This window comes from Scyliorhinus torazame, chromosome 13, assembly GCF_047496885.1.
Source record: "Scyliorhinus torazame isolate Kashiwa2021f chromosome 13, sScyTor2.1, whole genome shotgun sequence".
In the NCBI taxonomy this organism is placed as follows: Eukaryota; Metazoa; Chordata; class Chondrichthyes; order Carcharhiniformes; family Scyliorhinidae; genus Scyliorhinus; species Scyliorhinus torazame.
In genome coordinates, this window is record NC_092719.1 from 195,678,788 (window position 1) to 195,691,328 (window position 12,541).

The 12,541-nt window shown below is 45.9% G+C and overlaps 1 protein-coding gene across 2 annotated transcripts in view; it reads right to left on the reverse strand.

The window, feature by feature from the left end:
- Nucleotides 1–12,541, reverse strand: part of LOC140388489 (NUAK family SNF1-like kinase 1) — a 56,824-nt gene that overhangs the window by 27,134 nt on the left and 17,149 nt on the right. The window contains exon 1 of one of the 2 annotated variants that reach the window (XM_072472765.1): nucleotides 2,219–2,276. The exons of the other annotated variant lie outside the window; for it this stretch is intronic. Coding sequence (XP_072328866.1) covers nucleotides 2,219–2,269 — 51 coding nt within the window. The 5' untranslated portion in view covers nucleotides 2,270–2,276. Of the gene's footprint in view, nucleotides 1–2,218; nucleotides 2,277–12,541 lie in introns of those variants that run through there. 2 annotated transcript variants of the gene reach the window in all.

Genomic DNA, 12,541 nt, shown 5'->3' on the forward strand with positions numbered 1-12,541 from the left:
TCGCTGTAATGAATAGTTGCTTCTGGAGGTGACAGCACTTTTACATGCTGTCACCTCAACCAGGTATTGCACTGCAAGAGTGACTGCACTTCAACAAGGATACGGACGAGCATTTCAGCAATAGATGAGCCCAGGCAAGGTGGAAGTGGATGCTACAGAGATGGCAAGAGGTAGCCTGGGTGGTTGAAAGAAGATAGGAGATCAGTGCTAAGTGATGTGAGCAAGTGGTTTGCGATGGTGATGTCATTAGTGGGACCATGGGAGCAGAGAGAGACCACGTGGAAATGGCAGATCAAGCGGGTGGACATCTGGGGAAGTCCATATGGAAGGAACATTCAAGGCAGGCCAATGAATTTGTAGGAGAGACTGTAAGGGGATTTGAGATGAAGATTGAAAATGTTGTGATGAGAAATTGCTTGTGGAGAGGCTCTGGAAAGGAAGATTAGGAAAAATCTCAATGGTATTTTAGAAGTAGATAATGGTTTTAAAGAAAATGCAAGAGATGCTGCAACAGGCTGACGTGTTTATGGGAGAATAGGATATCAGAGGAGTGCTGGGGGAGACCAAGTTGTAACTTGGCATTGAAAAGCAGTTGGAAACTGTGATGGAGAAATCATTATTTTCTACGTAAGGTTACACTAGATAGGCCAAATAGTTTATTTTATTTTTTACCAAGACACCACCCTCAGAATAACCAACTGAGCCTTCATCATTGCAAACTTTTGCTCTGGCATTTCACATTCGCTTGTATTCAAAGCATATTGTGTACTCTTATCTTCTTTTCAGGCCTTATAGTTTTGTCCAGAGTCATACTGCGTGGCATCATTGTGTTTCTAAGGGATCTGTAGCTTAATTTGATTTGGCAGCATTTGACTTCACAGAACGTGTGAAGCATTAAGGGCTTTGTGTGTTTATTCCAATGGAAACCTTCTGCTTGACATCTTGTTTAGATAATTTAATCCCTTTCTTTATCGGAAGTTCCTCATTGCTCACACATTTCTCCCCACCACCCTCAGAACACGCAAGCCACAGATTAACCATTTTCAGAGTTAGTTTCTCGCTTCAATGCAACCAATGCTCTTGTTCTAATTCCTGAGTCCAGCCACGCGCCTCAAACCGGTGGAAGATTAATGACAGTAGACAGATTGGGGGTGAGGACTGGGAGGGGGGAGGTCTCAGTACTAATAAATCCTCTCATTCTCGTGTGCTTACGCAGATGGTTTTTCTCTGCACATCAACAATGGCAACAGACAGAATATTAAAACAAGGATCATCAGAACTTTCTCCAAGGGAGTATTTTAGAATAACTTGTACAACAGTGTTGAGTCCTAATTCCAATAGCTGTGGTTTGAATATTTCATTCTCTTGCAGGAACACATTTGGTTAGTCACTAAGAACATTTCACTTATACCAGTAAAGATTTACTTAGGGCGGGATTTACCGGCTGTTCATGCCCATGCGAAATTCCAGTCTCATGCCGGAGCACGGGTTTCCCAATGACGAGGGGTGCTGTTGACAGGAAATCCGGTTGCCAGGCCGCCTCTCCCCCGTCGAAAAACACTCAGCGGAGTGGGTGGTAAATCCCGCCCCAAATGTAGTAATTGTCATCAATATTATAAATAGGGGGGCAGCACAGTGGAGTAGTGGTTAGCACTGCTGCCTCACGGCACCGAGGTCCCAGGTTCGGTCCCGGCTCTGGGTCACTGTCCCGTGTGGAGTTTGCACATTCTCCCCGTGTTTGCGTGGGTTTCGCCCCCACAACACAAAGATGTGCAAGGTAGGTGGATTGAACACTCTAAATTGCCCCTTAAATGGAAAAAATGAATTGGGTACTCTAAATTTATTTTAAAAAAATATTATAAATAGGGGGTGGAAACTGTTCTTCGACTTCTTTAAGGACTATTTAGTCGTCAGCGGAGGGGGGTTCTTTTTTCTGTTTGGTTGGATTAGAACTTTAAAAAGCAGGGGGGAGGGGGGCACCGGGTGGCAGCAGGTAGAGTGGAACATGCTGACTTTTGATCAGATTATGACTTTCCAAAATAAACTGTTATTCTCTCCTTAATAATTTTAATATTTTCCCAATAATGGAAGTTAGACTAACAGGCCTGTAGTTTGCTGCATTTTGCCTCCTTCCGTTTTTGAACAAGGGTACCACATTGGCAGTTTTCCAATCCTTTGGCACAGTTCCAGAAGCCAAGGTTTTTTAAAAAATGCTTACCAATGCATCCACGATCTTTGGAGCTACCGCCTTTGAGATCCTGTGGCACATCACTCGTTGCACCTTGCCAAACAGAAAATTACCCATTTATGCCGACCCTTTGTTTCCTGTTAGCTAGCCAATCTTTAATCCAAGCCAATATATTACCCCCTACACCCATGTGCTTTTATTTTCCGCAATGTGGCACCTTATCAAATGCCTTCTGAAAATCTAAGTACAGTACATTATATCCATCCACTCCCATTTATCCACAGTGCATGCTACTTCTTCAAAGAACTCCAATAAATTGGCTAAATATGATTTCCTTTTCACAAAACCATGTTGACTCTGCCTGACTACCGTGAATTTTTCCAAGTGCCCTGCTATAACAAATTTAATAATAGCCTCTTTTAACATTTTCACTTGTGCAGATGTTAAGCTAGCTGGCTTGTAGTTGCCTGCTTCCTGTCTCCCTCACTTTTTGAATAAAGGAGTTACACCCGTTATTTTCCAATCCAATGGAATCTCGGGAGTTTTGGAAAATTAAAACCGATGCGTCAACTATTTCAGGAGCCACTTCTTTTAAGACTCTAGGATGAAGTCCCCGTGGGTGCAGGGATTTATCAGCCCACAGTTCCAACAACTTTCTCCTTGCCGCGTGGTTGTAATTTTCCAGGGTTTCTCCCTCCCTTTAATTTTCTGATTTACAGCTATTCCTGGGATGTTACTTGTATCCTCGATAATGAAATCTGATGAAAAATACCTGTTCAATTCATCTGCCATCTCCTTAATTTCCATTATTAAGTCTCCCCCTCACCTTCTATAGGACTAATGCCCACTTTGTTAACTTTTCTTTTTTAAATATCCATTAAAACTTTTACAATTTGTCTTTATATTTCCAGCTAGCTTTTTCTCAAACTCTTAATTTTTCCCTCCTTATTAATCTTTAGGACATTCATACATTCTGTCCAATCTTCTGGCCCGCCTCCCATCTTTGCACAATTATATGATTTTCTTTAAGTTTGATATTGTTAACTATTTTAGTTAACCACAGACGATCCTCCCCTTGGGGTTTTTCTTTCGTATAGGAATCTATATAGGAATTTGTATCTATTCTGTGTTTTCTGAAATATCCCCTTAAGTGTTCGCCACTGCATCTCTATTGACCCATCCCTTAACCTAATTTGCCAATTCATTCTCCTTTCATGCCCTCATAATTGCCCTTATTAAAGTTTAAAATATGAGTCTTGGACCCATCCTTCTCTGCCTCAAACTATTGCAAAATTCAATCATATTATGATTGCTGCTCCCTAAGAGTACCTTCACTATGATGTCATGAATTAATCCTATCTCATTGCAAAATGCCAGGTCTAGGAAAGCCTGCTCCCTGATTGGTTTCAGAACATGCTGTTCTCAGAAACTATCCCCAAAACATTCTATGAATTTCTCATTTTTCAATCTATATATAGCTTAAGATCCCCCATTATCATCGGCATACCTTTCTGACAAGCTCCCATTATTTCTTCCTCATCCCCCCTCCTACCGTATGGTTATTGTTAGGGGGCTTTAGGCCACACTTGTCATAATATCCGTTCATGTATATAATGAGATGCAGACAGGCAGTGATTGACACACAGGATAACCAATGAAAACACACGACACATAACAACCAATCACCAGACAGGACACCACCACTATACAGCACCCAGGGCATTAAGACTCTCCCTCTCTCTACAGGACACAGCTACTGAGATAGGAAGAGTGCACAAGCCAGTGAGCACTATCACCATGAGGTAGAGAGTTAGTCTGGTCAAGCCAGTAGGAGGTTATCAGTTAGATTGATGGAGTGTCAACTCACAGCAGACTATGTACAGCAATCAGGAAGTTCAATAAAACAGTGTTGGACCATCTCCTGTGTCAGAAGCCTGTTTCTAATTTCACTGCATGCAGTTGCAGTTAACGTTGAACCAACTTACTTAACACATCATGGTACCAGAGTGCTATTAATCCTAACAAACCTACCTTGAGTGCATCTGCAACGACCAGCAAGCAGCCATCCAGCGGCATGGAAAACATCCAGCCTCCTTCGCAACTCCGGATCTCCGGCAACCTCGGCGCCAACTGGAAAATCTTCAAACAAAAGTTCCTCCTGTACATCGAGGCCTCCGACCTCGAGGCAGCATCGGATGCCAGAAAGATTGCACTGTTCCTGCGGGGGATCACGCCATCCACATCTATAACTCGCTTACGTTTGCCGATGGCTAAGACAAGTCAAAGTTCAAAACAGTTCAGCTGAAATTCGACAGCCACTGCGACATTGAGGTGAATGAGAGCTTTGAACGGTACATCTTCCAACAGAGGCTTCAGGGTAAGGATGAACCTTCTTGACCCATTTCCACATCCTAGCACAGTCATGTAATTATGACTCGACAACTGATTCCATGATCTGGGATCAGATTGTTTTTGGGGTCCAGTCCGACTCCCTGCGGGAGCAGCTCCTCAAAATCAAACAGTTGACCCTCTCCGTCGCCATCAAAATGTGCGTTGTCCATGAGCATGTCAGAAATCGCTACTCCTGCATCAGGGCAGCAGAAACTGCAAAGCTGGCCTCCCACGAGGCATAAAGGGTGCAGGCCATAGCGAAAATGCAAGGCCTGAGCATCGAGGAGAGTGGCCGTTCCGCGCGCTTTTCTCGGTTCCCCACGCATGCGCGCCACGACCGGGTGGACGATGAGGCCAAAGACCCTGAGGCGCATGCGCAAACGTCGGCCGACCGCACTGCGCATGCGCGATGGTGCACAGAACGTGCTGACATCAGCGTCCGCTCCACTGTACAACAGCCAGCGATCCCAGCTGCAGCGCAGTGTGTCTGCTGCATACAACAAGGCATGCAGGATTCTGATCCAGACAGCCCAACGGACCCCAATGCTGACTGCCTCGAGTCTCCATATCGGGTGGGCATCATCACCACACGCGAGTTGGTCTCTACCGTGCCTGCCAACCACCTTTCGATCCTCAGTGTGGATCCTGACGACGGGTGGTGTGCCGTCATCACAGTCAATCAGTCTCGCATCCGATTTAAATTGGACACTGGCGCGTCTGCGAACCTCATATCACAGTCGGACCTCGACAGCATCCGACACCAACCTAGCATTCTTCCACCAGCCTGCCAGCTCCTTGACTACAATGGTAATGCCATAGCTGCCAGTGGGTCGTGTCAGCTAGGTGTCTCTCACAAGGCAATCAAGGCGACGTTGAGATTCGAGATCGTCCGGGCTGACAAGGCATCTCTGCTCGGTGCTCGCGCATGCAAACTCCTAAATCTGGTTCATGCCATGTCCTCGACACCGGCGACAGCCTCGCCCAATGCGACTCTCCAGGCTGAGATAGATGACATTTGATGTGTTGGGTGTTCTGGATCACATACAGGTCACCAACACTTGAAATAGTGCAGCACTATTTTATTGAATCATTAACTGTTTAAACATATTCAGACTGTGGGTTAATACGATACTAGCTTTAACTAAAGATCTTTGCCTTGTCCTAACCAGTCGATGCACTCAGCACATGGTGAATGTCTGTGTTGCAGGCTGTGAGCTCTGTCTTCCTAGCTAGCTGCAACTCAAATGAGCAGGAACTCTGATGCCACTGTCTTTATAGTGCGTGTGCTCTCACTGGTGATTGGCTGCGGTGTTGTGTGTGTGATTGGTCCCACTGTGTGTCCATCAGTGTGTGTCTGCACCATGATATACTGGTGTATATTATGACAACATGCTCACACAATATCACAGTGTGTTTAATGGGATGGGCACGCTCCCATATCGCTACAAGATATTGCTCAAGCCGAATGCCACCCCAGTCATCCATGCACCACGCCGGGTGCTGGCTCCTCACAAGGATCGTCTGAAAACACAGATACGAGAGCTCCAAGTCCAGGGCATCATCTCAAAGGTCACGGAACCCACAGACTGGGTCAGCTCCATGGTCTGCGTCAAGAAACCCTCTGGCGAACTCCGCATTTGCATTGATCCCAAAGACCTGCATCACAACATCATGCGAGAATATTACCCGATCCAGAAGTGTGAAGAATTGACCTGTGAGATGGCTTACGCCAAATTCTTTACCAAGCTGGACGCCTCCCGTGGCTTCTGGCAAATTCAGCTGGACGAGTCCAGTCGGAAGCTGTGCACTTTTACCACTCCGTTCGGCAGGTATTGCTACAACCACATGCCTTTTGGTATCATATCAGCTTCCGAAGTATTTCATCGCAGAATGGAGCAAATGATGGAGGGCATCGAGAGGGTGCGAGTCTATGTGGACGACGTGATCATCTAGTCCATGACGCCCGAGGATCACATTGCTCGCCTCAAACAGGTTTTCCAGAGGATTCATGAAAATGGCCTCCAGCTCAACAGGGCCAAATGCTCGTTTGGGCGGTCCGCGATCAAGTTTTTAGGTGACCACATTTAACAGCGAGGTGTGCAACCTGACGCCGACAAGGTGCTGGCAATCAATGCCATGAAGACACCAGAGGACAAAAAGGCGGTCCTCCGCTTCCTTGGGATGGCAAATTTTCTCGGAAAATTAATTCCCAATATGGCATCCCACACCACGGCCCTCCAGCATCTCGTTAAAAAGTCGACAGTGTTCCAGTGGCTTCCCGCACATCAAGCGGAGTGGCTTGAGCTGAAGGCGAACCTCACCACAGCCCCAGTACTGGCGTTCATTGACCCAACCAAGGATACCAAGATATCCACAGACACAAGCCAGGACGGCATTGGGGCGCTGCTCCTCCAGCGAGACGATTCCTCGTCCTGGGCTCCAGGGCATATGCCTCCAGGGCCATGACCCCTACCGAACAACGGTATGCCCAGATCGAAAAGGAGTGTCTGGGTCTCCTGACAGGAATAGTCAGGTTTCATGACTACGTATACGGTCTGCCGAAGTTCACGGCGGAAACAGACCACAGGCCTTTAGTCCACATAATCCAGAAGGATTTAAATGACATGACACCTCGGCTGCAGCGAATTCTTCTTCGTCTCCGCCGATATGACTTTGAACTCGTCTACACACCGGGCAAGGAGCTGATCGTCGCGGATGCCCTATCCCGATCCATCACCATGCCGTGTGAACCTGGCGACTTCATTCGCCACATCGAGGCACAGGTGCAGTTGTGTGCCAGCAACCTCCCAGCCACTGATGAATGAGTTGTCCAGATACGCAAAGAAACTGCCAAAGATCCTCCACTGCAGCGTGTGATGCAACACCTTGCCCATGGCTGGCAAAAGGGGCAGTGCCCCCAGATCTTCAACTTTAAGGACGAGTTAACGGTTATCGAGGGGATCCTTCTTAAACTAGATAGAATTGTCACTCCCCAAAGCATGCAAGCCATGGTGCTCAGACAGATCCATGAGGGTCACCTTGGGGTCGAAAAATGTTGACGCAGAGCTCGGCAGGCAGTCTACTGGCCTGGCATCAGCCAGGACATTGCCACACGGTCCTCAACTGCACAACATGCCAGAAGTTTCAACCAGCTCAGCCCAAGGAAACACTGCAACAGCACGAGATCATGACTTCTTCATGGTCCAAGGTGGGGATAGACCTCTTTCACGCAAATGGGCGTGATTACGTGCTCCTGGTCGACTACTTCTCCAGCTACCCAGAAGTGGTGAAACTGTCGGACCTCACGTCCAAGTCAGTGATTGAAGCCTGCAAAGAGGCGTTTGCCAGGCACGGCATACCACTCACAGTAATGAGTGACAACGGCCCATGTTTCTACAGCCAAGAGCGGTCTGACTTTGCACGATCCTACCACTTCAGTCACATCACATCCAGTCCCCATTACCCGCAATCAAACGGGAAGGCCGAATAATTGTCAAGCGGTTGCTGTGCAAGGCTGCAAACTCTGCCTTGGACATCAACCTGGCGCAGTTGGCATACAGGGAAACCCCTCTGTCGACTAGTTTGACTCCGGCGCAGCTGCTCGTGAACCGCAACCTGAGGACGACTGTTCCAGTCATCCATGTTCCAGACCTTGACCACCTCACGGTGCTGCTGAAAGTGCAGCGATCCAGGGACCAGCAGAAGATCACGTATGATGCTCATGCCAAGGATCTACCTGCGCTGGCTCCAGACGATGTTGTTCGCGTCCAGTTGCCTGAGGGGGGTTGGTTAGCCCCAGCTACTGTCGTCAGGCAGGCTGCCCCCAGGTCCTTCGTTGTCCAAACGGCTGATGGCTCCATTCTATGGCGCAACGAAAGGTTCCCTGCCCACCGCCTGGCCGCACTCTCTGCATGTCATCATGCCTCCTCCGGACATCTCGCACCACGAGGCCACCGATCTGGCAGCGATACCAGCTCTCCATGAGCCACCAACATGGCAGCAATCCCGCCTGTCCAAGTGCCGGCGCCCCCCCTCCACCTCTGAGGCGATCAACAAGAATTTGTCGCCCGCCACAAAGACTGAATCTATAGACTTAAATCTTGAACATTTTGTTTAGTTTGCTCTGTATCTGCACGATAGACACCTTCCCATGTACATATGTTCATTCACTCACCACTTGTATATAATTATGCATGTATATATATCGCTATGTTCCAAAATTTACTTCAAAAAGGGGAGATGTCATAATATCCACTCATGTATATAATGAGATGCAGACAGGCAGTGATTGACACATAGGATAATCAATGAGCACACACGACACATAACAACCAATCACCAGACAGGACACCACCACAATAAAGCACCCAGGGCATTAAGACTCTCCCTCTCTCTACAGGACACAGCTACTGAGATAGGAAGAGTGCACAAGCCAGTGAGCACGATCACCATGAGGTAGAGAGTTAGTCTGGTCAAGCCAGTAGGAGTTATCAGTTAGATTGATAAGAGTGTCAACTCACAGCAGACTATGTACAGCAATCAGGAAGTTCATTAAAACAGTGTTGGACCATCTCCTGTGTCAGAAGCCTGTTTCTAGTTTCACTGCATGCAGTTGCAGTCAACGTTGAACCAATTTACTTAACACATCAACTCCCACCAGTGATTTCCTGCTGTTATCATTTTTCATCTCTTCCCAAACAGTTTCTACATCCTGGTTTCCTGAGCTTCGGTAAACCCTTTCTATTGTGCTAATACCACCCCATCACATTTTCTTAACTTCCTGTCCTTCCTACATGTCACATTCCTTTCAATATTCAGGTCCCAATCTATGTCACCCCACGGCCATGTCTCTGTAATTACTATCAGATCATACGTACTTATTTCTATTTATGCTGTCAGTGCAGCTGTTTTATTTTGAATGCTAAATGCATTCGGACACAAAGCTGTTAGTTTTGTCCTTTTATTATTTTTGTAATATCTGGCTTTATCTGCTGATTTATTCTTAGGTTCTGTGCTCTCTGTCCCATTCCTGTCATGGTCTGTTTATCTTTTCCCACATTAATACCTCTCTCTCCTGCCTTGCCTCTTTTGTTTGATTTGCCACATCATTCCAGATTTAATTTCTCTCTATTTCTCAACTGATTCTCCCACGACCACTATATTTTCACTTCGACCCTGAGCAAATGTCCTGAGCCCTGGCATCTGGCAGGCAGCATAGCCATCTGGACTCCCACTCTTCGCTGCAAAGAACAATGTCAATGTGATGTCACTTTGAGGGAGATGATGCAGGAAGTTTACAGGTAAGCCTGTGGGGCCAAGCCAAAACACTCCTGCTGGCCCACAAGCAGTACTGTAAAGGTACTTATCTTATGGATCTCACTCCTTGCCATTTTCTTTTTGAATTTTCTGCCAATTTTGGGGATTTTCCAAGGCTCGGGAAACTAGCCAAAATGGGTTACAAAAACATTGAACGAGTGGAGGCGTGCTTAAAAGATTTAAATGACCAGCACATTTCTTAAGAGTGGATTCAGCACTCGTCTCCTCCTCTTTGTTAAGTAATAGTACATAGAACATTACAGCGCAGTACAGGCCCTTTGGTCCTCGGTGTTGCGTCGACCTGTGAAACCACTCTAAGGCCCATCTAAACTATTCCCTTATCGACCATATGTCTATCCAATGACCATTTGAATGCCCTTAGTGTTGGCGAGTCCACTACTGTTGCAGGCAGAGCATTCCACGCCCTTACTACTCTTTGAGTAAAGAACCTACCTCTGACACCTGTCTTATATCTATCTCCCCTCAATGTCCCCTCGTGCTAGACATCACCCTCTGAGGAAAAAGGCTCTCACTGTCCACCCTATCCAATCCTCTGATCATCTTGTATGCCTCAATTAAGTCACCTCTTAACCTTCTTCTCTCTAATGAAAACAGCCTCAAGTCCTTCAGCCTTTCCTCATAAGATCTTCCCTCCATACCAGGCAACATTCTGGTAAATCTCCTCTGCACCCTTTCCAATGCTTCCACATCCTTCCTATAATGCGGCGACCAGAATTGCACGCAATACTCCAAATGCGGCCGCACCAGAGTTTTGTACAGCTGCAACATGACCTCATGGCTCCGAAACTCAATCCCTCTACCAATAAAAGCTAACACACCGTACGCCTTCTTAACAACCCTCTCAACCTGGATGGCAACTTTCAGGGATCTATGTACATGGACACCAAGATCACTCTGCTCATCCACACTGCCAAGAATCTTACCATTAGCCCAGTACTCTGTCTTCCTGTTATTCCTTCCAAAATGAATCACCTCACACTTTTCTGCATTAAACTCCATTTGCCAACTCTCAGCCCAGCGCTGCAGTTTATCTATGTCCCTCTGTAACTTGTAACATCCTTCCGCACTGTCCACAACTCCACCGACTATAGTGGCATCTGCAAATTTACTTACCCATCCTTCTACGCCCTCCTCCAGGTCATTTATAAAAATGACAAACAGCAGTGGCCCCACAACAGATCCTGTTTTGTAATGGGTTAAGAGACATTCCAATTAGTTCTCTCATTTATGTTGAGTATCCAATAATTGACACTGATAAGTAAAGGGGCTTCAGGTGGCCTTTGTGTCAGGTGATGTGAAGATAGCGTTTTGTGCAGAGTCTGTTAAAGTGAAATAAAGGTGTTTGTAAAAAGGAGCAGAACCGTTAACTGTTTATACAGCTAAACGTCTAACAAATGGTAGAAGAGGATGGTTGCTGTGCATATGTGAAGTGTTGAAAGATACATCTTTTACAGACCAAACCAAGGAGTGAGTGAGAAGAAAAAAAAAAGAAGATATATGGCTGAACCGAGGATAAAGATGGACAGATATGACTACCCCCCTTTATTTTCTGAAAGAGGTTTGTACGACCAATGGAGAAGTGCAGTAGTTATGTGGACTAAGGTAACTGCCTTGGGAAAGAGAAAACAAGGTATGGCATTGGTTCTTTCTCTACCTTATGACAGTAAAATCCGAAGCAAAGTGTTTTCTGAGCTGGAATTGAAAGAGTTAGACTCAGAAGAAGGTCTGGAGACTTTATTACATTATATGGATAAGATTTATAAAAAGGATGATTTGTTAAGTGCATATGAAGCATGGTCGGATTTTGATAGGTTCCGGAAAATAGAGGATTTCTCCATGGAAGACTATATAATGGAATTTGGCAGACTATATAAAAGGCTGCAGAAACACAACCTGGAATTTCCACAGTCTGTGTTGGCCTTTAAATTACTTGACTGTGCTAGAGTGAGCAACATGGATAGGCTCCTGGTTTTGACAGGAGTTCAGTTTGCGGATAAGGAAACCTTATTCGATCTGGTGACAGAAGCTTTAAAAAGGTTTCCGGGGAAACATTCGATTCTGATGGCTCTGATGACCCAAATAGGTCAGTCTGCAATAAAGCAGATCCGGCAATGTTTTACCGACGTTATAAAGGAAATCTTTCTGGCATCTTTATGATGCAAGTCAATGATTTTTTTTGTGGGGTGGGACTAGTGATTTCGAAGCTATTGTAATCTCTAGTTTGAGGTAAGAATTCAGGGTCGGAAGTCAGGCTTCCAGTGCATTTAAATATATTGGACTGGAAATCGGACAGACTAAGTTAGGGGCAACTTTACGTCAGCAATCTTATTTGGAACGCATCAGCCCAATAGCAATTAGTCATGGCCGGGTTTCACAAAAAGACGCAATGGTTTCAAAGATGGAAAAAGAGCAACTGCGAACCTTAATTGGGCAACTGAACTGGTTAGGTAAACAGACTGGACCAGACGTGAGTTTTGATGTCTTAGAGTTTAGTACAAAAATGAATGATCCCAAAGTGGAAGACATAATAAGAGCAAATAAAGCGTTGGCCAAACTAAAAATGCAGGAGTGTGTTTTGAGGTTCCCGGTTTTAGGTGACCTTAGGCACTTGAAACTCATAGTTTA